Source organism: Schistocerca cancellata, chromosome 2 (genome assembly GCF_023864275.1).
Source record: "Schistocerca cancellata isolate TAMUIC-IGC-003103 chromosome 2, iqSchCanc2.1, whole genome shotgun sequence".
NCBI classification, from domain to species: Eukaryota; Metazoa; Arthropoda; class Insecta; order Orthoptera; family Acrididae; genus Schistocerca; species Schistocerca cancellata.
In genome coordinates, this window is record NC_064627.1 from 769,985,285 (window position 1) to 770,011,498 (window position 26,214).

At 39.2% G+C, this 26,214-nt stretch overlaps 1 protein-coding gene across 1 annotated transcript in view; it reads right to left on the bottom strand.

The window, feature by feature from the left end:
- Positions 1-2,121: 2,121 nt before the first annotated feature.
- Positions 2,122-26,214, bottom strand: part of LOC126158426 (DNA polymerase nu-like) — a 247,083-nt gene continuing 222,990 nt past the window's right edge. The window contains exons 11-14 of the mRNA XM_049916442.1: positions 15,899-16,018; positions 15,423-15,593; positions 3,009-3,148; positions 2,122-2,205 (exon numbers count right to left, since the gene is read on the bottom strand). Coding sequence (XP_049772399.1) covers positions 2,122-2,205; positions 3,009-3,148; positions 15,423-15,593; positions 15,899-16,018 — 515 coding nt within the window. The remainder of the gene's footprint in view (positions 2,206-3,008; positions 3,149-15,422; positions 15,594-15,898; positions 16,019-26,214) is intronic.

Genomic DNA, 26,214 nt, shown 5'->3' on the forward strand with positions numbered 1-26,214 from the left:
GCATTTCTTAAACAGGAGATTGGAAAACCGATGGATCGGTCGTGGTGGAGATCATGATCAGCAATTCATGTCATGGCCTCGACGCTCTCCCGACTTAACCCCATGCGATTTCTTTCTGTGGGGTTATGTGAAAGATTCAGTGTTTAAACCTCCTCTACCAAGAAATGTGCCAGAACTGCGAGCTCGCATCAACGATGCTTTCGAACTCATTGATGGGGACATGCTGCGCCGAGTGTGGGAGGAACTTGATTATCGGCTTGATGTCTGCCGAATCACTAAAGGGGCACATATCAAACATTTGTGAATGCCTAAAAAAACTTTTTGAGTTTTTGTATGTGTGTGCAAAGCATTGTGAAAATATCTCAAATAATAAAGTTATTGTAGAGCTGTGAAATCGCTTCAATCATTTGTAATAACCCTGTATATGAAGTGCCTGTGTAATGGTGAAGAACTCCTGTGGCCAGCAAGATTCACAGATATTTTCCTGATAGAACATGTGTGGGGCCATCTATGAGTTCAACTCCTTCCTCATGCCAGCATACAGGATATAAAGGATATAAGGGACCAGTCACAATATTAATGGGCCAGCTTGCCACAGGAAAGGGTACAATGGCGTTATGAGACCCTTCCCAACTGACTCAGTGCATGCATTGAGGTCAGAGAAGGTGCAGCCTCATACTAATAGGTGGACTCATATTGCCAAGTTCTTTGTAAACTTGACTTGGTAGTGTAATCACTGAAATAACACCACATACTCATCATAACATGAAGTTTCATTTCATTTCCTCCTCCCATTCTGGGTGTTTCACTTTTTTGTCAGGCAGTGTATTTATACATTTACTGGAGTTTGGTGTTGAATTCAGAGTGTGAGTGCTAGGTCTCTACTTGGAATTAGTGTCTTGATGATGACAACTCATATTTCACACTGAGCAACCATGGAAGTTCTCCAGATTCTGTACTTCTGGAATCCAAAACAAACCTTTCTTTGTTTTTCATATTTGTCTCAATGAATGGGAAAAGGCTTACACATAACAGTGGTGACAAGAGGTTTTGAAATATTCCATACAAAATTGATTCCTATTACGAAAACTCTTGGATCAGATACAGCAGAAATTAACCACTTTGCAACAGAAAAGTTATCTTCAAGGGGAATGCCATCGACAGCAACTAACTTTGCTACCAATGGAAACATTATTTCAAATAACTCTGCAAACTCTGATTCCAATTAATGAAGTTACAGAGGATATTGTTGCTCAGAAAACTGCATTTGGTGCATGAGTAAACAATAAAAGCACTGGTGGACTGTTAAAAGTTCAATCTCCTCATTCACAACATGTAACTTTTTGGAGTGCATGGCCAAGAACAGTGATTACCAGTCCTTACTCTTTGAACTCCTTACTCTTGGACATGTGGTTACTGAGAATTTCAGTGATTTGTCAATTTGACTTAGAGCTTTTTTGTACAGTTTTGGACAAACTGATGCTGTGGAAGGAACTGTGGGACAGAAAACACGAACTGTAAAACATGTTTTCTGAGAAAAGTTCCGTGTATACCTGATCTTCTTGAGAGGTATCTCTGTGGTCAGTGCATAAGCCTGATTTAGTTCCTTGTGACTTTTTTCTTATGAGGGTGCCTAAGCTCAATTGTTTACATTGATCATCCAAGGATCCTTGCATACCTGAAGGAGAATACCCATCAAGAAATAGCCCACATACCCATTGCCATGCTCGAAAGACTCAACTGGAACTTCAGAATAATCATCACAAAACACCTGACCGCTCTACGAGTTTCTCATGCCTTTGACTTAGCACACACATTAAGAAGGGCCATCAAAATGAAGAGATTTTAAATCCACTATAATCCCTCAGTGGGCTATCAATTCATATCTCTCTTCTTGGCCAGGGGACATATTTGCTAAAACAAAGGTAGCTGAATTTTTCTATAGAACAGATTTATTTGATTAATATTTACAGGTTTCATTAGGTGAAGAATTCCAAAAAATTGTAGTAATAAATATAGCTTTTGGAGTGTATTAATATAAGAGACTACCATTCAGTACCTGCAGTCTTTCAGCATTTTTTGAAACAAACAAACCAAAATATGGCTTAGTGCACAAACTATTTAGTTGATGTAATTGTCACTGGGCAAAACAGACCCAAGAATTTTTGCAAAATCTGCTAGTTTCGTTTTTGCCTGAAATGTAATCTACAAAAATTTCAATGTTTAAAACTTAATGTTCATACTCAGTAAAGAGGGCATCACGCTCACAAAGAATATATCAAAGCCATTGATCAGTTGCCTCAGCCCTTTAATATTGTTGTGGTCTTCAGTCTGAAGACTGGTTTGATACAGCTCTCCATGCTACTTTATCCTGTACAAGCCTCTTAATCTCTGAGAAAATACTGTGATCTAAATCCATTGAATCTGCTTACCATGTTCATACCTTGGTCTTTAATATTAAAGAAACTGAATCTTTTCTTGGCAAAATTAACTATTCCAATCATTGCATCCCAAGGACTGCTGAAGTCACATACTTACTTAATCAGTTCCATATCCAGTTTAGAGCAAATGGAGATCATTGTCTTACCCAAAATACAAGAAAAAAGGACCATTTAAAAAGCATTGCCAACTGACTGGTAATCCTTGAAATGTGACCTTGGTACTTAGATATCAAATTAAAGCACAGTCTGTCCAAAAACAGACAGAATGTTGTAAATGACAAGATTTTTCCAAAGAAGCACAAAAACCATGTGCTGGAAAAAGAAACTATACAGAGTTAAGGATAATCTGGTAAATCAAATCTGCATATGTAATTATTAGTATTAGCAAGCTTAGTCAAAACCATTTCTCTTAGTAACCAAGTGAATGTTCTTGAGTTGCCCTATTTTATGCATATTCTTTTCATATACAATATAATCAAATAAGAAATCAAACACAGATTCTTGTGCCATTTAAACAGGCGGATAAACCTCTTTGTAGAGTCTGTAATCAAAATATATACCTCTCACAGTATCAAAATTCTCATCTTTGACTTCCCATACAAGCTCATCATGTATCTGTATTAATAAATGTACGTCCAGTTCAGGATGCTTTAAAAATTCAAGTTCTGTACGTATCATTGCACATTTACAGATATCAGCAGCTGAACCTATAGGGAAATCATACAACATTACTTAGTGTGCATTTAATATGTAACTAGATTTTAAAGCACAATTGCCTGGCATAACATTCAGAAAATGTCTTTCTTTGCTAAACAAAGTTTTTAAAGATTTAATTTCAGATACTTCATCGAGATGATAAAAAACAAAACCAGCATTCACATTTTTGTAAACAAAGTCGACTGAATATATTCAACATCATCTTAAAATAAAAACGAAAGTGTAACAGTAAACTTAACAAACCGGTGTTTGCACGGTTAATGAGCATGAGTGGTAAACCCATATGGAATGATAAATGGCACAAAACAATAATTTCAAATAGTTTCAGCCCTAGACTTATGCCTCCTCTAAAAAAATGCTACCAATGTATGTAGAACTACTCTACTTTTTGTACTTCTTTAATTATACCTCTGGGGATCACTATAAGAATTAATAGAAACTTTAAATTAAAAAAAAAAAAAAACTGGCCTGTGACATAGTAAATCATCGTCTTGCAGGTAGCTCTTTGAAGGCACATGTGGGTAGTGCTCGTCAGGCCAATTGTGATATTTGATAAACCATATGTGCCTGGGTGATTTCCAATGGTAAAGATCTCATATCCAACTGTGAGCACCTCAACTGTGGTTATGTTTGGGTTGGCAAACCTTGGTTAATGAGCTAGGAGTTCGTCAGAGGCACTAGTCCTTTCAGACCACAAGCTTGAGGAATGTTTCAACAACAACTGTGAAGAGTGATGACGGAACATTGTGTGTCATGAGAAACAGGGATCTTAGCTTAACTGCTTGGATTGTGAGGATGGTGTAAAACTCTATTATAAAGTCCTTGATTTCAATATGTGTTAAGTATCTGTTCAGAGAAGGGAAATTGTATGTTCCCTGTATCTTCCACCAAGAGAGTCTATGGAAATCAAAACTCTGATGGCTTCCACTGACAAGCACCTCCTTCTTGCTTACATTAAGAGACAAAAAGGTGCCATGAAGCACATTGTCTGTTGTAAGGGAGGAATTGCTGAGAGCCTCATCCAATCTGATAACCTACACATCATCAACAGTAGGCATAGACTCATTTGAGCAATACTTTGAAATAATTCTCTTTATAGCCATCATTATTCTTTCTAAGCACATCATTATTCTCTTGATTTTTTGCAGATACTGTTCAGTTAGATGAGGAGGCCAATTTCCCCTCAAGCGACCACATTCCCTCCAAATTCACTTGCAAAACAGAGAAGCCCCTGGAAGAAAGCTAATGAAATGAGTAGTATGAATATGACTCATTTCAGCAGTACTTTGAAATAATTCTGTTTATACACATAATTATTCTCTTGATTGTTTGCAGGTGCTGCTTAGTGAGATGTGAAGGTCAACTTCCACTCATGTGACTATATTCCTCTCTATATGCACTTGCAAAACAGATGTCCCTAAGGAAAGCTAATGAAATTGATGCAAACTGTAAATAAGCGCATACTATTTGACCAGCTCTAGGCTGTTGGTTAACTGAAGAGTGAGCAGTGCTTGTGGTGGAAGAACTATATCAGAAGAATGCTACAAATGCCTTACAGAATGACTAAGAATCAGTTTCTCATTTCACAGTGCAGGAAAGAGTGCCTTGGTTAAGGCATTCCATCCCTGTTTGTTTCTTGCATCAACCATATTAGTTATTAATTCTTTTATTCCATACAGCAATACATACTTAGTGGAAAACAAATGCTTCCTGTGTGTGTTGTGCACTGTGTCTTCACTGATTTAAAGTGCATGCTGTGGGAGGGTTAGTAAAAAACTTTGTGACAGCTGGGTGGGGAGAGTGGGGACTGTCTATTCACTCTTCAGTTTGCACACTGACTATAGGGGTGTCTGAACATGATAACAGTATCCAGGATGAAACTGATCACATTATGAGCATAATACACCAGGTCACTAAAGTGTTCAGGCCAATTTAAAATGCACCTTGCCCCTTGCTGGAACAATGACTATTGGTCTGTGATCAGGGACAGGTGAGCAGTACTGGGAAGATTTGAATGCAGAGCAGTCACAGATAGTCTCCTGGCCTTTCAGGATGTCAAGGGAAAAATCAAGACAAATCATTAGTAAGACCAAAGAATATGTACTGCACAGTTTCCTGGACACAATTACAAGTTCTGTGAGAGTATATGTGCCATCTGTATGATTTTCAACAGACTATCCTGATCATAATTATCCATGAACCATGGACCTTGCCGTTGGTGGGAAGGCTTGTGTGCCTCAGCGATACAGATGGCTGTACGGTAGATGCAACCACAACAGATGGGTATCTGTTGTGAGGCAGGACAAACGTGTGGTTCCTGAAGAGGGGCAACAGCTTTTTCAGTAGCTGCAGGGCCAACAGTCTGGATGATTGACTGATCTGGCCTTGTAACACTAACCAAAACGGCCTTGCTGTGCTGGTACTGTGAACGGCTGAAAGCAAGGGGAAACTACAGTCATAATTTTTCCCAAGCAGCTTTACTGTATGGTTAAATGATGATGGTGTCCTCTCGGGTAAAATATTCCGGAGGTAAAATAGTCCCCCATTTGGATCTCCGGGTGGGGACTACTCAGGAGGGCGTTGTTATCGGGAGAAAGAAAACTGGCGTTCTATGGATCAGAGCATGGAATGTCAGATCCCTTAATCAGGCAGTAGGTTAGAAAATTTAAAAAAAGGAAATGGATAAAGTTAGATATAGTGGGAATTAGTGAAATTCGGTGGCAGGAGGAACAAGACTTTTGGTCAGGTGAATACAGGGTTATAAATACAAAATCAAATGAGGGTAATGCAGGAGTAGGTTTAATAATGAATTAAAAAAAAATAGGAGTGTGGGTAAGCTACTACAAACAGCATAGTGAACGCATTATCATGACCAAGATAGACACAAAGCCCACGCCTGCTACAGTAGTACAAGTTGATATGCCAACTAGCTCTGCAGATGATGGACAAATTGATGAAAAGTATGATGAGATAAAAGAAATTATTCATGTAGTGGAGGGAGACAAAAATTTAATAGTCATGGGTGACTGGAATTCCAGAGCAGGAAAAGGGAGAGAAGGAAACATAGTAGGTGAATATGGATTGGGGGTAAGAAATGAAAGAGGAAGCCTTCTGGTAGAATTTTGCACAGAGCATAACTTAATCATAACTAACACTTGGTTCAAGAATCATAAAAGAAGGTTGTATACATGAAAGAAACCTGGAGATACTAGAAGGCAGTCCGCAGCTCATGGTCGTGTGGTAGCGTTCTCGCTTCCCGCGCCCGGGTTCCCGGGTTCAATTCCCGGCGGGGTCAGGGATTTTCTCTGCCTCGTGATGACTGGGTGTTGTGTGATGTCCTTAGGTTAGTTAGGTTTAAGTAGTTCTAAGTCCTAGGGGACTTATGACGATATATGTTGCGTCCCATAGTGCTCAGAGCCATTTGAACCATTTGAATTTGAACTAGAAGGTATCTTGTAGATTATATGATGGTAAGACAGAGATTTAGGAACCAGGTTTTAAATTGTAAGACATTTCCAGGGGCAGATGTGGACTCTGACCACAATCTATTGGTTATGAACTGTAGATTAAAATTGAAGAAACTGCAAAAAGGTGGGAATTTAAGGAGATGGGACCTGGATAAACTGACTAAAACAGAGATTGTACAAAGTTTCAGGGAGAGCATAAGGGAACAATTGACAGGAATGGGGGAAAGAAATACAGTAGAAGAAGAATGGGTAGCTCTGAGGGTTGAAATAGTGAAGGCAGCAGAGGATCAAGTAGGTAAAAAGACAAGGGCTAGTAGAAATCCTTGGGTAACAGAAGAAATATTGAATTTAATTGATGAAAGGAGAAAATATAAAAATGCAGTAAATGAAGCAGGCAAAAAGGAATACAAACGTCTCAAAAATGCGATCGACAGGAAGTGCAAAATGGCTAAGCAGGGATGGCTAGAGTACAAATGTAAGGATGTAGAGGCTTATTTCACTAGGGGTAAGATAGATACTGCCTACAGGAAAATTAAAAGAGACCTTTGGAGAAAAGAGTATCACTTGTACGAATATCAAGAGTTCAGATGGAAACCCAGTTCTAAGCAAAGAAGGGAAAGCAGAAAGGTGGAAGGAGTGTATAGAGGGTCTATACAAGGGCGATGTACTCGAGGACAATATTATGGAAATGGAAGAGGATGTAGTTGAAGATGAAATGGGAGATATGATACTGCGTGAAGAGTTTGACAGAGCACTGAAAGACCTGAGTCAAAACAAGGCCCCAGGAGCAGACAACATTCCTTTAGAACTACTGATGGCCTTGGGAGAGCCAGTCCTGACAAAACTCTACCATCTGGTGAGCAAGATGTATGAGACAGGTGAAATACCCTCAGACTTCAAGAAGAATATAATAATTCCAATCTCAAAGAAAGCAGGTGTTGACAAACATGAAAATTACCGAACTATCAGTTTAATAAATCACCGCTGCAAAATACTAACACAAATTCTTTACAGACGAATGGAAACACTGGTAGAAGCCGACCTCGAGGAAGATCAGTTTGGATTCCATACAAATATTGGAACACATGAGGCAATACTGACCTTATGACTTATCTTAGAAGAAAGATTAAGCAAAGGCAAACCTATGTTTCTAGCATTTGTAGACTTAGAGAAAGCTTTTGACAATGTTGACTGGAAGACTATCTTTCAAATTCTGAAGGTGGCAGGGGTAAAATACAGGGAACGAAAGGCTATTTACAGTTTGTACAGAAACCAGATGGCAGTTATAAGAGTTGAGTGGCATGAAAGGGAGGCAGTGGTTGGGAAGGGAGTGAGACAGGGTTGTAGCCTCTCCCCGATGTTATTCAATCTGTATATTGAGCAACCAGTAAAAGAAACAAAAGAAAAATTCAGAGTAGGTATTAAAATCCGTGGAGAAGAAATAAAAAGTTTGAGGTTCACCGATGACATTGTAATTCTGTCAGAAACAGCAAAGGACTTGGAAGAGCAGTTGAACAGAATGGACAGTGTCTTGAAAGGAGGATATAAGATGAACATCAATAAAAGGAGGATGCGGATAGGAGGGGCGTGGGGTCAGCACATCGCTCTCCCGGCTGTTATGATTGTATTCTTGATCGAAGCTGGCCCCATGCAAACAGTGACCAAAATCTAGGTCATTGTAACAGTAGGATGATGTAGTAAAATGCGTGTTTTACTAAACTGTGGTAGTTTACAGTCATATGTCATATTCTAATTTCTTCTAACATCTCTGAATCACTCTGGTCCTGAGTAAACATATTTACTTACAGTTAAAAACATGGAAGAAACAAACATTATAGTGAGTGACTTCATAACATTTGCAGGTTGTGAAGAGAACTGACTGACCCACTTAAAGTATTCAAAATTTTCACCTAGTGATCTACAGCCATAATGGAGGAACTGAATGAAAACTGAAATTTTTGACTAGAAAAGAATTGAGCAGTTCTATAAAAAAGTGGAATGCTTCTCATTATATTAAATAGTCAAATGACAAATTAAATAACTAAATGGTTCGATAAAAATGTAATTAGTGGAGGGATTTTATGGTACATACGCATACTGCAAAAACATTTTTCTGATGGACTTATCTGTTCAATGTAATTTCTGGTAACTCCACTGTCCAGATGTCTATGAAATAAAATTTCAAAACTGTGAGATGAAGCATGTGGGTCAGACAGGACGGAACTTCTAAATAAGGTTCAATTTATTTATTTAGCAGCTTATGATGTACATTTATGGAGTAAGTCCAAGCAAATATTTGCTTTGTCAGTTTTCCAATAAAATATATTAATATATTACTTTTACTGATTCTAACTATAGTTTTGCTAAGATAACTAATAAATTTTAGCCACAACATTTCTGGAAATTAACATCATAGTTACAAAATTTTAGATACTGTAAACAGAGCGGATTTTATGAGGCATACATAATCTATGTACCTAAATTACAGAACATTTAGTTGCAATAATTCTATGCTATGGGTCCATCATTTTATATATACGGTATAATACAGTCACATAGCACATACATATTCTAGATCCCATTTTGTTTACATTTATAAAAAAAAATTAACAGCAATAATACTGTAGAAAAACAAAATCTTTAGATAAAACAATGCTGTTAAGAAGTTAACACATTTTACTTTTTATTTTTCCCTAAATCGGTGTACATTTTTCTTTTAGTGTACTATGTCTGCTTGTTTCAGTTATTTTCGTTTGAAAGAAATTCTCTGATTGAATATTAAGGGGTTGTTTGATTGAATGTTTAAACTTATCCTTTGATTTGGCGTTAGTGATCTGTGGTGGTAAAGAGCTGTTCAACTTTACTGCCATGTAACCACTGCTTCTCTCATATTGAGTAGTGTTATGCTGCAGAATTCTTAATTACTTGGTGTTTCTGGTGTGATGGTGGTGTACATCTTCATTTTTGTTGAATTTATCTTTATGATCCCATGCAAGGAGCAGAATTTTATATATATACAAGCTGTAGAAGGTTAGAATCTTTTATTTTTTGAAAAGAGGCTTGCAACTATCTCTTGCTCTTTTGTTTCCTATTATTCTAATTGCTCTCTTTTGTAATTTGAATATTTTAATTGCCTCAGTCGAGTGGCCCCAGATTTCTATACCATAGCTCATTATAGAATTGAAGTATGAAAAATACACCAAGTGCACGTTATTTTCAGTTATTAGTGGCTTAATTTGTCACAGAGCAAAAACAGCACTGCTAAGTTTATTGCTTATATTGGAAATATGATCTTTCCATCCTAAACAACTGTCCACGGTGATCCCTAGAAATTTAGCACTTTCAGCTACTCTTTCATCTAGCTCCTGCAAATTTATTAGTTCACTTGTTTTTCTTTTGTTGTTCCTAAATAGGAATAGTTTTCTCATAATTGAGAATTAACCTATTCACTTCAAGCCAGTGAGTGATCATTTCAACTGTTTGATTACTTTTACTTATGGCCTCCTGTAAGCTCGGTCTCACAGTTATGCTTGTTGTGTCATCTGCAAAGAGTATCAATTCACTGTCTATGTTACAAGGTAAATCATTTATGTATATAAGGAAATGAAGGGGGTCCTAGAATACTACCCTGTGGCACCCCATGTTTTATATCTTGTAGTTCTGATAGCTGTTTCCCTTGATTGTGCGACACTTCCACTGCTTGTTTTCTGTTCTGCAGAAATGACTTTATGATATCAAGAACAGTTCCTCTAATTCCATAGTGGTGTAGCTTCATTATTAATATGTGGTGATTGACAAGATCAAAAGCTTTAGATAAGTCACAAAAAACACCAACGGGGATTTGGTCTTGATCTAGGCCTGCAGAGATTATATTAATAAGTTCAAATGCAGCTGACACTATAGATTTTTCCTTCTGGAACCCAAACTGTCTACTATTTATGATAGAGTTTTTATCAAAAAATGCCATTAACCTAACAAATATTATTCTTTCTAGGATCTTTGACAAAATGGGAAGGAGGCTAACTGGTCTGTAATTATCTGGGCACATGTGATCACCTTTTCTGAATAGTGGTAGTACTCTGGCAATCTTCATTCTATCTGGGAAGATTCCTTTTTCGAGACATGAGTTCACTAAGTGACAGAAGTCTTTAGCAATTTCCCTAGTTGTTAGCTTCAAAATTTTATTTGACACGCCATTTATGTCTGTGGATGCTTTATTTTTTAGTTTCTCTATTATTTTTCTTTTCTCTTGTTCAGTTGCCGGATGCAGGTAACACGAGTTAATAGGTGACTTTTGTTTATTCTCAACTAGTTTTTGTGCTTGCAGAGAATCACTTTTGTTACCCTGTGTAAGTTGTTGGCAGATGCTTGTAAAATATTGGTTGAAAGTGTTGCTATGATTATTGGATCTTCTATTACAACATTATTAATTTTTAGGCTTAAGCTTTTATTGTTATTTCTTGATGGCTTTCCTGTTTCTCTGTTTATTATCTTCCAATATGATGAATGAGATGAATGATTCATTGGTGATAGCAAATCACCTTAAGAATCAGTAGCACTTTTTAGGAAAGTCACAGACAGCTTGAACATATTGCATTTAGAAGAAAATGGTTGGTTTCTAACAAATTTAGAGGAAACAGAAATATTTTTTGTTTTCAGAGAAGAGTCTGCAAGTCACACAAAAAGAAAGACATGTCCAATAAGCATTTGTAGGACCACTTTATCAATTTTTTTGGGAAAGGAGGCCATCGTATTTAACATTTCATACTAGTAAAAATGTTTTTATGTTTGTTCTTTGCAATTTATAATTCATACAATGTGCACAATTTTTTGGATTGTGGATCAACAGTTAATCATACTGATTCAATTAGGTACCAAGACTTACATGTGACTGCTGACACACCACTGAATATTATAATATTCTGTAAAACCTCAGTAGATGCATAGCATCATAATATAGGAGTAGGAATACTTTTAAGTATTGCTGTTATATAGACACAGATGTTCAGGAGTCTTTGAGATGACAACTGTAATGCATCGCCATGATGGTGTCAAACAGCATACTACTAATGGCGCATTTGAACATTACAGGACTGTTTTTCCTACTCATCTGCATTAACTTACATTTTTCTACATTAATAACAAATGTCATTCATCACACCAACTAGAAATTTTACCTAAGTCATCTTGTATCCTTCTACAGTGACACCTTCCTATACACCACAGTATCATTAGCAAAAAGCTGCAGATTGCTGCTCACCCTGTCTGTCAGATATTTTCTATGTATAGAGAATAATAGTGATTCTACAACAGTTTCCTGGGCCACTCCTGATGATGCCTTTGTCCCTTATGATCACTTGCCATCGAGGACAATGTACTGGTTTCTATTACTTAAAAAGTCTTCAAGCCACTCTTATATCTGGGACATATAGTTGTAGCTCCATTAACAGTCTGCAGTGGGACACAATGTCAAATGCTTTTAGGAAACCTAGCAATATTGAATCTGCCTGTTGCCCTTCATCCATTGTCCTCAGGATATCATGTGAGTAAAGGACAAGCTGAAATTTGCATGAGCCGTGCCTTCTGGAACCATACTGGTTTGTGGATAGAAGTTTTTCTGCCTCTAGAAAATTTATTACATTTTTAACTGAGAATATGTTCAAGAATTCTGCCGCAAACCAGTATTGAGGATATTGGTCTGTGATTTTATGGCTCTGTTCTTTTATCTTTCTTATATGCAGGAATTACCTGCTCCTTTTTTCAGTCACTTGAGACTTTGTGCTGGTGAGAGATTCATGATAAATGCAAGCTAAGTAAGGGTCCAATGTTGTTGAGTACTCTTTGTAAAACTGCTTAGGTTCCATCAGGATTGGTAACTTATTTGTTTTCAACTTTTTCAATTGCATCTGTATCCCAGGGGTGCCTATTACAATGTCCTTCATATGGGAGTCTATGTGATGGTCAAATGATGGTATCTTTGTACATTTCTCCTGCATAAACAATTATTTAAATGGGAAATTTAAAATTTCAGCTTTCTTTTTGTCATCTTCCACTGACACACCAGGCTGATCAATTAGTGACTGGATAAAAGCCTTTGACCCATTTAATGATTTTATATAGAACCAGAATTTTCTCAGGTTCTCATCAAGATCTTTTGCTAAGGTATGACAGTGGTAGTTGTTGTGTTCTTCATTCATCAATCTTTTTAGAGGCTCACAACACTGAGCATAGACCTTTTTTGAATAACTATAAAACTGTCATAGCAGAACTGGGTGGTGGCTAAAAACAACCAGTAATAGAGTTCACATAGAGCTGTTATATACATCCACGTAATTTCACAGTCAGAATCAATTTTGACCTCGACAGACAAAAATTTTTGTCAGACGCAATGAGCCCCTCCCTCCCCCCCCCCCCCCCTCCTATGGCATCTAATCTGTTTTTCTGATATATGTTACATGACTCACTAAACATTTCAGAATTTTCTACTTAGGGATTCAGCCAGCTCTTGGTCATGAGAATAATTTGAGTGTGGTAAACTTCCCTGGAGGACAGTAAATTTTGGAACTCTGTTATGAATATTTCGACAATTAACTGATAAAATTTTGACATTCAAAGCGTCTTTACTCTAAAAGTGGTTTGACTTTTGCTGTTTGTGTCGACAGGTGAGGGTTCATCATTGAACCTCAAATTGCTGCCTAGCCTAAAAAAAACCTACTAAGATGTAAGTGGTGGCTGGATCTGGTTTCATGTTCATGTGGAGACTTGTTTCTCGGATACTGGTGAATGTCTTTCTTTATGTGAATCATTGTTTGCAAGTTGTATTCACATGGAACACTTAAGATTTCCACACATTTAAACAACTCTGTGTAATGAGTTATCTTGCTATTTTTTGTTATAAATCATATAACCCTTTTTTATAGTTTAAATATTATTTGTATATTCTGCTCATTTGTTCCTTGGAACATTATCCTGTAACTAATTATAGAATGAACATATGCAAAATATATGTTCTAGTGCATGAGCCACTACACACTGAATTTATTATTCTAAGTGCATAGCATGTTGAAGCTATTCACTACCTGAGGGCTGTAGTATTCTCTATCCATGTTAGTTGCGTGTCAACATGCACCCCTAGAAATATGGTTCTTGATACACATTCTATGAGCTCATCTTTCACTTTTAACGAGTGACTGTTGGGTTTTCTGCTTAACTGAAAACTAATACTGTTGGTTTTTTTACAGTTACAGTTAAGAATAATTTGTTATTTTCTATCCACCAGCATACGTACATGCGTACTTCTTGAGCTTTGTCAGTTGGCACACTTGGTGATGCATTGCTGATTAAAATGTTACTGTCATCTACAGGTAGTACTGATTCACCATGTTTGGCTCTCTGAGGAATATTGTTGATATCTGAGGAATGTTCAGTGAGTAATGCAACACATTTTTTTCTTTCAGTAGAAAAAAATGTGGAATTTGTTTTGGGGCATCATGGAATATTCCCTCTTCAGTCTCTAGATTTTCATAACGTTCTAATAGGTAGTGGTGCTTTGCATAACATTCAAAATGTGTCTGTAACAGAGGTGCTATACGTAACATTCAAAATTGTGTCTGTAATGGAGATGTGTTCCTAGCAGAGAACTCCCAGTGAGTTTCTTTTGGTGGAAAACCAGTGCATTGTAGATATTTATAGACACTTGTAGAATGTTTACAGAGACCTGGCAGTAAACAAAGTATGGTGAGTTGTTGGGCAAGGCATCCACCATCATTGCAACCAGATCATGCAAATTCAGCAGAAAATTCAGAATAGAATCTGATAGGGATTCCATTGGGCCCTGGAGGTTTGTTCAATTTCAATGATTTTAGCTGTTTCTCAACACCACTAACTCTTACTTCACTCATCTTTTCAATCTCATCTCATTAGTCATTTTACTGACTGCTGAGTGTCATGACCTCATTTCCTCATTCATTCTTATATAGTTGAAACTTCAATGGTACAAGGGTTAAATTGTCCTGGTTTTTCCTTTGCAAAGAAGCATTTGGAAATGCAGTTAATCATTTAGCTTTTACTTTGCTACTCTCAATTTCAGTTACTGTCTCATATGTGAATGACTGGATGCTAACTCTGGATCCACTAACAGCTTCTGCATATAACCAGAATTTGTTTGGCTTTTGTGAAAGATCATTTAACAATATTATGCTAACATAGTCACTGAAGGCTTCACACATTGCTCTCTTGACAGTGAAACATGTTCCATTCAGCAACTCTCTATCTATAGTCCTATGCTTTGTTTTACACCTATAATGCTGTAGTCTCTGTTTCTTTAGAAGTTTCCTTATGAAGACTGTATACTAAGAGAGTTTACATATCTATCAAGTGCATGGTCAACTAGTATTTTAAACTTGAGCCATAGCTCCTCTATTGCTCCTGTTCTGTGCTAATAGTTCCAGGTTTCTTACTAATATATAACATTACTGCCTTTTTATCTAGTTTAGTGATTGTATATATCTTTCTACTTGTTTTAGTTGCCCCTTGTACTTAATAGTTGCTGCCATGACTGTGTCATGATGGACATCTTCAAAGAGGTAAGGCCTACTTGTTGTCATCAGAACTAAAATATTTCCATCATGAGTGGAGTTGCTTTCACTTAGTATAGAAAGGTTTCGTTAATAAGTTATATTATGTTGTACTACTCTTTGTTATTTGTTAGAAGAATAAACTAATTTTACTTTTCTACATTTTTACAGTAGCTGACTGCTAAATAATACATAAAAGTTATTATAGATGTATGACTCACCTTGCATGAGAAAATTAACTGCCTGTCTCTCAGTGTATGATTTTAATCCATTGTTGCTGCTACTAATATTAGGGAAAAGTCTGTGTCTGCCAGTAATCGTATGAAGGCATTCTTTTGCTTGACATTCTTTTACAACTGCATTAGAAAACCTTTTGATAGCTGGGAAATGTGCTGTCGACAAAGTTTATTAGGTTACAAATTGTAGTTACCATTGACAAAAAGAGCAAAATTAGTTAAAAAATTTTCTGTAAACTGATAATTAAACTTTTATACATAAATATAGGAACTACATAAGTTTTAAACTTTAGAAGCCCATGCTTTGCATACAGTTAGTCATTATAATAGAAACTGATGATTAGAACATGTGGACAGGATAAATACAAGTGATGCACAACACAATATAATTCACTTTCAGAAACATATAAAAAATTATTCTCATACTCACTGTTGATGTCAATTGTGAAGTGAAGACATACCTGCTGCAAATGTAGTACATGGATGCATCACACTCATTTCATCACCTACCACATTTAGAAAAGGTGCCAATTCATCTGGATCACTACCAAGTAAATTAAACATGAAACGTGGTGATGCCGCTGTGTGAAAACAATTACTCACTGCCACTGAATGTTATAAAAGAGACAGGATATGTGGGCTACAGAAATTTTCTATTGTGAGTCAGGACTGGACAATTTCATGCTCTCTAAATGAATCACACAAGATGAGATATCAACACATAAACTGAACCAATTATTTCTCCTTGCTTATAGTCATTCATAACTATACCCTACTGGGAGGAAAAGAGACAGTAAGAGCAGAACTGTTGCAGGACTGTACATGAAAAATTACATGTAAAATTGTTGTGAATCACCCTATAAATATTGGTTACCTAGCCTCAACAAAGTATTTCTTTTGCAAACAGATTTATTATCTACTTTTATGGCATCAAATTTTTAAATGACTGCTAAAAAATAAATTCAATCAAGATGAATGATAAATCTGTTTGAAAATCAGTGATTGCAGATTTGTTCTCCAAGGACTTTATTTCAATTTTTGCGGTGTTTGTTATGCTTTAGAAATGTGCAAGGTAATTTTACGTCACGTTTTGTAACACAGAAATGGTATCATTCCAAATGTTTTACACACTCTGAGCCCTAACATCATGTTATTGTTGAACAGATTTTAGTGGTTGTTCAACTATCGAGCTGTGCTATGTAGGTTTGGAAGTAAGCATACTTAAAGAGGTGGTGCAAAATACCGCTGTCACCACAATTATTACAATGTATGGTACATTAAGTGTCTGAACACTCTCTAAATTAAGAAAATAATATAACAGGGTGAAAAAAGCTGCACACTCTAAATACAGTGTAGCTGAATGCAGAATGTCATTAACTGGCAGATTCTGAGGCATCTCTGTGGACAATGACATAGTAAGCGTTGAATGTAACACAGCCAACTTGACAAGCAGAAATATAAAAAGATTGCTCATACCCACCACAATTGTTTTATAGAGTGAGTTAACTTTGTAGTGTAGTTTCCTGCCACTGTACATATTAGTGTCACTTTGTTTACTGATTCCTACAATCTCTGCAAACAGTAAATAACCTTAAAAAACAGAAACAACTAGGATGCACCTTGAAGGAATTAACCGAATGGGATGGGAATCAGTAGATGTGATTTACATGTACAGGCAAACAAATGATTATTATGTCAGAAAAATTGGATGATTCATTCAAGAGCAAGTCAATAACACATTGATCCACCTCTGGCCCTTTTGCAAGCTGTTATTTGGCTTGGAATTGTTTGACAGATATGTTGAATGCCCTCCTGAGATATATTGTGCCAAATTCTGTCCAAATAGCACATTAGATTGTCAAAGTCCTGAGCTGCTTGGAGGACCCTGCCCATAATGCTCCAATCATTCTCAACTGGGGAGAGATCTGGCAACCTTATTGGCCAAGGTAGGGTTTGGTTAGCATGAAGACAAGCAGTAGAAACTCTCGCCATGTACCATCAGGCATTACCTTGTTGAAATGTGAGCCCAGGATGGCTTGCCATGAAGAGCAACAAAATGGGGCACCAAATATTGTCAGTGTACTACTGTGCAGCAAGGGTGCTGTGGACAATAACCAAAGGGGTCCAGCTATGAAAAGAAATGGCACCCCAGACCATCACTGCTGGCTGTCAGGCCTTATAGCAGGTGACAGTCAAGTTAGTATTCCACAGCTGTCTAGGCCATCTCCAGGCACGTCTCACTTCAAGCTGAGCCCCAATGACCAGCGAAGACATGTCTGGAGACGTCTTGGACAGTGGTGGAATACCAACCTGACAGTTGCCCGCTATACACCTCGACAGCCATGACTGGTGGTCTGAGGAGCCATTTCTTTTCATAGCAGGACCTCTTTGGTTGTCATCTGCAGCACCATTACTGCACAGTAGTACATTGATAATAGTCTGTGCCCCATCTGTTGCACTTCATGACAAGGCATCCCAGGCACACATTTCAGCGAGATAATGCCTGCTTGCACACAGTGAGAGTTTTTATTGCTTGTCTTCATGCTAGCCAAACCCTACCTTGGCCAACTAGGTCACTGGATCTCTCCTCAACTGAGACCATTTGGAGCGTTATGAGCAAGACCCAACAACCATTTTGGGATACTGACAATCTAACATGCCAATTGGATAGAAATTGGCACGATGTCCCTTAGGAGGACATCCAACAACACTCTCAATCAATGTCAAGTTGTGTCACTGCTTTCATAAGGGCCAGAAGTAGATCAATGCAACATTGACCTGCTCAATTTGTGAAGCTATTTCTTTGGATAAACTGTCCAGTTTCTCTGAAAATGTAATCATTTGTTTTACCTGTACATGTACATCACAAATACCGATATCTGTCCCATTTGGATGATTCCTTTGTGGTGTGTCATTTCTGTCTTAGACTGTATTTAGAGTTCCAAGCATAGAGCAGAACAGAGTTCAGCAGCAGCAGCTCACTGTTTGTACACACACTGTATACATAGTTTCATTTGGTAGTATTCCTATCTGAAGAGAGTGAGCAGTTTTAGTTTTGCTACTTATTTTGTAGCAAGATTCTGCATATTTTCCCACCTTTTCTGTAGAATGGATTAACTTTTTAGTGTAGTTTTCCTTTGCTGTAAAGCTAATATCCCTTTATTTACTTTATTTCAGACACATGTGTGGCCTGTCTTTTCTTTCTCAGTTATTCCCTGTTTGATTGGTTAGTAAATTTATTTATAATTTTATATAACTATTACATTGTAGGAAATGCTTAAGGACTGTGTTTATTGTGTGCAGACACAAGGAGCATTGGCTGCTGTCCATAAATGGTTAGAAGCTGTGCTGGCCAGGGTCAACAGACTTCAGGTTGTTGTCCAAAGCAGCAGTGATGTTGGGGCACAAATGGTGAAAGTTGGAACACCTCTGCTGCCATTGGAATCCCCTGGAAATCTCAATGTCACTGTATCTCCACATGCACAACAGCTGAACAATTTGTCCTCACTTGAGGGTGAGTGGAAAACTGTGGTGGGTTTATGCATCTCTGGATGAAAGGCAAAAGTGGGAATTGGCTGCATGGCTGTCTACTTATGCTTTAGTAACAGATACTACGTGTTACCAAGTGCTGATAATACATTTCAGCCAGCACAGGATGCCTCATCTGTTGAGTCACTGACCAATTTTCCTTCCCAGTCTGGACAGTCACAGAGTGTTAACTTGTTGGTTATTGGTAGTTCCAAAATTAGTTCAGTAATGGAGCCCCCCACATAAAGAGCAAGCAGACTGGGAAAGAATGCCTAGGTGCACTTGGTATGTTTGCTGGCAGGTCTCATCTGAGATGTGGAGGAGTCTCTGCTGGCAGCTATTGAATATACTGGGAGCAACAGGCTGCAGATAGTCACTCACATTTGTACAAACAACACTTGCTGCCTGGGTTCTGAGGCTATTCTCAGTGCCTCTAGATGACTGGATGGACTGGTGAAGGCAGCTAATATTGCACATGAAGTGGAAGCATGGCTCATCATTTGCAGTATCATAACCAGAGTTGAGTGCACTTCACAAAGGAAGTGGCTACTTGGGTAGCAGAGTATAAGGTTAGAGGTACCACTCCTTAGGGGCAATGATAAAATGTCTGCTGAAATCAAGGACAGAACAGCAACATTACCCTCAAGGAGAATTTTGCCTTTTTGGATTGGAAAAAGACAATATAAATGTACTATTAGCAAATTGCACCCATGGTAAAATCCTAGAGCACTTCAGACACAACAGACACTACACAGAGAACATTATGAGTAAGTTTATCGATCATGATATTGTAATAGAGATAGATTTTAACTTGTCAGCTATAGGACAGGAGAGTCATACAATTAAAACTGGTTCCCAAAGACAGTATTTGTGCAAAATTATTTATTTGTGGGAGAATGTTCTGAATGTCTTGTGTGAAAATTTGTTCATGCAGATAGTTAAGGAATTGATTCATGAGGGCTATGTCTTAGACACCCTTCTCACTAACAGAACCACAGTTTTCATATCAGTTAACTTTGAGAAGGGAATCAGTGATCTTAAGACAGTGATAGCATCAATGATTAAAAGTATTGCAAGAAATTTTAAAAAGGTGGGAATATTTTTCAGTTAACTGCACAGTATCTAAGTAGTCAAATTAGTTTTTTAGCTCTGAGGATGAAGATGTGGAGCACAAAAGTATAAAATTCAGAAGAATTGTACAGTATGCCTTAGACAATTTTGTTCCATCAAGGTCATGAGCAATGGAAAAGATGGCTCAATAGCAATGTTAGAAACCTGCTATGAAAACAAAGAGAGTTTTACCTCTGACTTAAGCAAAGTGAAAGCCTGGTAAACAAATAGAAGCTGAATGGTGCCAAAATGAGCATGAGCATAGTGATGCAAGAAGCATTAAATGAATTTCTAAGTAAAATTTTGCCAAATGATCTGACTAAGATCCTGAGAAGTAAGCAGACTGAAATCATCTATTCATAACTCAGAGGCACCAAAACAGAAGATGACACAGAGGAGGCCAAAGTACTGAATTTGATCATCCAAAATTGCCACTCACCATATAGTGGTGATGCTGAGTTGCAGATAAGCACAACAAAAAGACTTGCAGATAGGCACAACAAAAAGACTGTCACAAATAAACTTTCAGCCCATAAGGCCTTCATAAAAAATTGATGACAGGTACATATGCACACTTACGCAAATGCAACTCACACACACATGTGTAACTGTAGTCACACTGTGAGCAGCAGCACTGGTGTATGATGGGAGTGGGGACAGGGTGGGGTATTGAGGAGGCTGGGGCGAGGAAGGGAAGGGATAGTAAGGTAGGGGTGGCAGACAGTGTAGTGCTGCTGGGGAGAATGTAAGGACGAAGTGGTGAGAGGGTAGGGCAGCTATGAGACAGCGGGCAGGGGAGAGGTGGGCAGGATATCAGAAAAGGAGAGAAGTAAAAAGACTGTGTGTGAAGGTGGAATGAGGGCTTTATAGTGCTGGAATGGGAACAGGGAGGCTGAATGGGTGAGGACAATGACTATCAAAGGTTGAGGCCAAGAGGGTAACAGGAACATAGGATATATTGCAGGGAAAGTTCCCACCTGCACAATTCACAAAAGCTGGTGTTGGTGGGAAGGATCCATATGGCACAGGCTGTGCAGGATATAATGTTTGACAGCATGCTCAGCAACTGGGTGGTCCACTTGTTTCTTGGTCACAGTTTGTTGGGGGCCATTCATGCAGACAGACAGCTTGTTGTTTGCCATGCCTACATAGACTGCAGCACAGTGGTTGCAGCTTAGCTTCTAGATCGCATGACTCATTTCAGGGGTAGCCCTGCCTTTGAAGGAATAGGTGATATTTGTGACCAGACCGGTGTAGGTGGTGGTGGGAAGATGATGGGACAGATCTTGCATCTAGGTCTTTACAGGAGTATGAGCCAGGGAGTAAGGGGTTGGGAGCAGGGTTGTATTGTATTGTATTTTATTGGTACTGTTGTCTACATAGCAGCTTATGCATAAGACATAGGACAAGTCAAGTTATAAATATACAGGCTGAAAGTCATTTCAAGGCATACATATTTAAGGTTACAATAATACACTTTACACGTAAGTATTTATATAACACATTTCATAAATTTAAATATTCTTCATTGGAGTAAAAGCAGTGATGCTGTAAATATGACTTTAGAGATTTTCCAAATGTATTGACCTCAGTGATAGCTTTTATGTTTTCAGGAAGTTTGTTATAAAGCTTAACTCCCATGTGAAAAGTACCTTTTTGGCACAGTGCTGTGCTGATTTGAGTCATATGTAAGTTTCTGTTTTGTCTGGTAAAGTGCTCATGTATATCACAGTTTTTTTGCAGTCTCCGGTCCTTGCCTATTACATTTAATTTAAAGAACAAAAGGGTTTCCATAATGTATACGCATGGTAATGGAGGAATACCAGATTTCTTAAACAGGGGTTTACAAGAGTCTCTAGGCTTGCACCCAAACAAGATTCTAATGGCCCTTTTTTGTAGTTTAAAAGTGCTATTACCTGTTTTAAAGTTTCCCCAGAAGGCGACCCCATATCTAAGGCGAGAATGAAAGTACGCATGATATGCATTCAATACTGTTTTCTCACTACAGCATGATTTTAATGAACAAAGAAGGTAACATGTTTTGCTCAGTTCTGCATTGAGATATTCAATATGCTTATTCCATCTGATGTTACTCTGCAGCCAAAGTCCTAAGAATTTGGTTCCAGTATTGTTACTAACTGGTTCGTCATTGATAGAGACTGATGGGATAAACATGTCCTTGTTAGGAACATTGTGGAATTTTAGAGCAATGGTTTTCTTACTGTTTATTACAAGCTGATTACTCTGTGCCCAGCTGCTAAGTTGTTTCGTGACTGTGTTTACTGTCTGCTGTAACTGTTCATCGTCGTCTCCTTTTAGTAGAATTATGGTGTCATCTGCAAATATGATTGTTTTGTGTTCATCAACATTTAAGCTTAGATCATTTATGTACAGAAGAAACAGAAGGGGTCCCAATACTGATCCTTGGGGTATACCACATTTAATTTGTTTATAGTCAGATAAGAGATTAGATACAGTTTTTAGTTCAATATCTGTGTGCATGATGCACACTGCCTGCATACGATTAGTCAGGAAGGAACTGATCCACTTGTTGGACAGTCCTCAAATACCATATCTTTCTAGCTTTGATAGCAGAATTTTATGGTCCACCATGTCAAAAGCTTTTGACAAGTCAATAAAGACTCCTATTGTTTCCTGTTTTTTGTGCATCAGGTTTACATCTACATCTACATCTACATTCATACTCCGCAAGCCACCCAACGGTGTGTGGCGGAGGGCACTTTACGTGCCACTGTCATTACCTCCCTTTTCTGTTCCAGTCGCGTATGGTTCGCGGGCCCTCTTTATGGTTCTTTGGCCCTCCCAGCGCACAGTGTCACCAAGGAATTCCCAGCCATGTGCTCGATGGCCCACGTGCTTCGGCCGTTGTGAGGCACCACGCGGATGCTAACGAGCTTGGCCCTGCCGCGCGGCCGGCCGGGCTAGCCGAGCGGCTCCAGGCGCTACAGCCCGGAACCGCACAGGTTAGAATCCCGCCCCGGGCACGGATGTGCGCGATGCCCCCAGGCTAGCCAGGCCTAAGCAGTTCCAAGTTCCAGGCGACTGACGGCCTCAGAAGTCAAGCCACATAGTGCTCAGAGCCATTTTTTTGAACCTGCCGCGCGACCCGAGCGGTGGCCGCCAACTGTGAACTTAGAATATTTCCAGGGCGCCGCAACTCGCCCGTTACCTCACAAGCAATAATGCACGATGGGTGCACGAGAGTTTCGTAACCAGGATGGAATTGATGCACTCACAGACAGCAGTTGTCGTTGACCTCTTATTTCTGAATCCATGTTGTTCATTACATAGGATGCTGTTTTTATTTACAAATTTCATAAGTTTTCCAGTACTTTAGAGATGCAGGAGGAAATTGTGATGGGTCTGTAGTTATTTACATTGTCTTTATTCCGTTTTTTATATACAGGAATAACTTTTGATGTTTTCAACACATCGGGGTAAGTGCCTGCCTGAAGTGAGCAGTCGCATAAGTGTGTGAGTACTTCAATTAGGTTTGATGAATATGTGGTGTAGGTTTGGTGGACAGTGGAATACCTTTGTGGGGTGGGTGAGAAGGATAGTGGGCATGACATTTCTCATTTCAGGACACAACGAGAGGTAGTACAAATCCTGATGAAGAATGTAATCCAGTTGCTCCAGTCATGGGTGGTACTGAGTTATGAGGAGAATGCTCCTCTGTGGCTGGATGTTGGGACCTTTGGAGTTAGTGGGAGACTGGAAAGATAAGCCACAGGAGCTTTATTTTTATAGGAGGATAATTACCGTCTGTGAAGGCTTCAGTGAGACCCTGACTATATTTCGAGAGGGACTGCTTGTCACTGCAGATGTGGCGACCATAGGTGGCTAGTCTGTATGGAAGGGACTTCTCGGTATGGAACGGTTGGCAGCTGTCAAATTGGATGTATTGTTGGTGGTTAGTAGTTTTGATATGGATGGAGGTACTGATGTAGCCATTTTTGAGGTGGAGGTCAACATCTAGCAAGGTGGCTTGCTGGGTTGAGAAGGACCAGGTGAGGCAAATGGGGGAGAATTTGTTGAGGTTCTGGAGGGATGTGGATAGGGTGTCCTCACCCTTGATCCAGACTGCAAAGATGTCATCAATGAATCTGAATGAGGTGAAGGGTTTAGGATTCTGGGTTTACAGGAAGGATTCCTCTAGATGGCCGAAGAATAGGTTGGCATATGATGGTGCCATGTGTATGCCCATAGCCATTCCTTGGATTTGTCTGTAGGCAATGCCTTCAAAAAAGAAGTAATTGTGGGTGAGGATATAGTTGGTCATGGTGACTAGGAAGGAGGGTGTTGGTTTGGAATCTGTTGGGTGCTGGGAAAGGAGTGTTCAATAGTGGTAAGGCCATGGGCATTAGGGATGTTAGTGAAAGGGAGGTGGTGTCAAAAGTGATGAGTGGGGCACCGAGTGGTAAAGGGACAGAAACTTATCCCTAGCCAAAACCCAGACCCACATACTGTTCCTGCATTGCTGTTTAGCTTATGGAATCCTCCCAAATGGCCTTAGCATCAAATTACCCATCTCCAGCTGCCATCCCTCCCTCCATAATTTCCTCCACCTGTTCAGATTCTGACAATCCTTAGTCCTCGCCAACATAGTCCTGCAAAACCAAGCAACCAAGCCCAAACCACCTTGCAGTACCTTCTCTCCATCTGTAAAATTCTCCTGCTCTGCAGTCCCAAATCCCTAGAACCCATAACACATTCATACTTTTGCCCTCCAGGAACTAGAGCAACATGCACAGTGGCACCTCAAACAGCTCTCCACCCTGCTCACTTCCTCCTCCCATCTTGGAGTACCACTGTTCACCACCTCTAAAACAACTTCCAGACCTCCTTAATGTCCCCTCATAGCTGACAAACAGTGTCTTGCAGACTTACTACATTAACCCCACCCTCCAAAGCTCCCACCCACCACCACACAGAATCCAGAACCTAAACAGACCTGAAACATTGTCATGATCCTTTCCTCCAGAAACATTAGCCCCACAAAAACATCTGTCTTTTTCAAAGGTCTCACCTTTTGCCCCACTCCCAAATTCAATCATCTGCAGAAAGAACAGAAGTCCACCATCTAAAAACTGATCCTAACTTTATAATCCCAACTGCAGACAAAGGCTCCACCACTGCTGTTTTGAACCACAAGGATTACCTGGCAGAAGGACTCTGCCAGCTGTCAGATACATCCACCTACAAACCTTGCCACAGTGACTGCTTTCTAGAAATTCAGCAGAATCTCCAGTCACTCCTCAAATCCTTAGGCCAATCCCAGAACCTCTCCCCATAGTCCGACTGTCTGCTCACCCCTACCACTCCCCACACTCCTAACTTTTACATGCTTCCTAAAGTAGAGGTGTAACAGGTAGGAAGAAGTACAAGGGTACAGGTGGTGGGCGGAAAGAGCACTGTCATGCAGGACTAGAGACTGCCAGGTGCAGCATCAGGAGGTGGGAGTGCAGAAAAAAATAGGGAGCAGGCAAGGAGAAGAGTGAGAAAGGAGAGGAGCAGGGAAGGGGAATGGACAGGTGGGTACATTGTCAGAGGGCAGCACACGAAGAGAGTGGATGGCTGTGAAAAGAGAGGACAAGGGGATGGAGACTGTTGGGTGAAGGATGTGAGGGGAGTAGGTTACCATACGTTGAGACCAGGAAAATTTCAGGAATGGAGAATGTGTTGTAAGAATAACTCACATTCTCACAGTTCAGGAAAGTTGGTGGTGGAGGGGAGGATCCAGATGGCCCTGACTGTGAAGCAGCCATTGAAATCAAGAATTTTATGTTCACTCTATGTTGTGCCACAGTGTGGTCTACTTTACTCTTGGCCACAGTTTGACAGCAGCCACTTCATCCTAGTGGACAGCTGGTTGCAGAAGAGCTCATATGCAACATGGTCACTTTCACAGGTAGCCCTGCCTTTCATGGGGTAAGATAAGCCTATGACAGGACTGGAATAGGAAGTGCTTGGTGGGTGGATTGGGCAAGTCTTGCACCTGGATCTTCCACAGGATTATGATCACTGTGAGAAGGGTTGGGATTGGGAGATGGCATAGAGATGGACTAGGCTGTTGTGGAAGTTGAGTGCATGATGAACACCACTTTAGGAGGAGTAG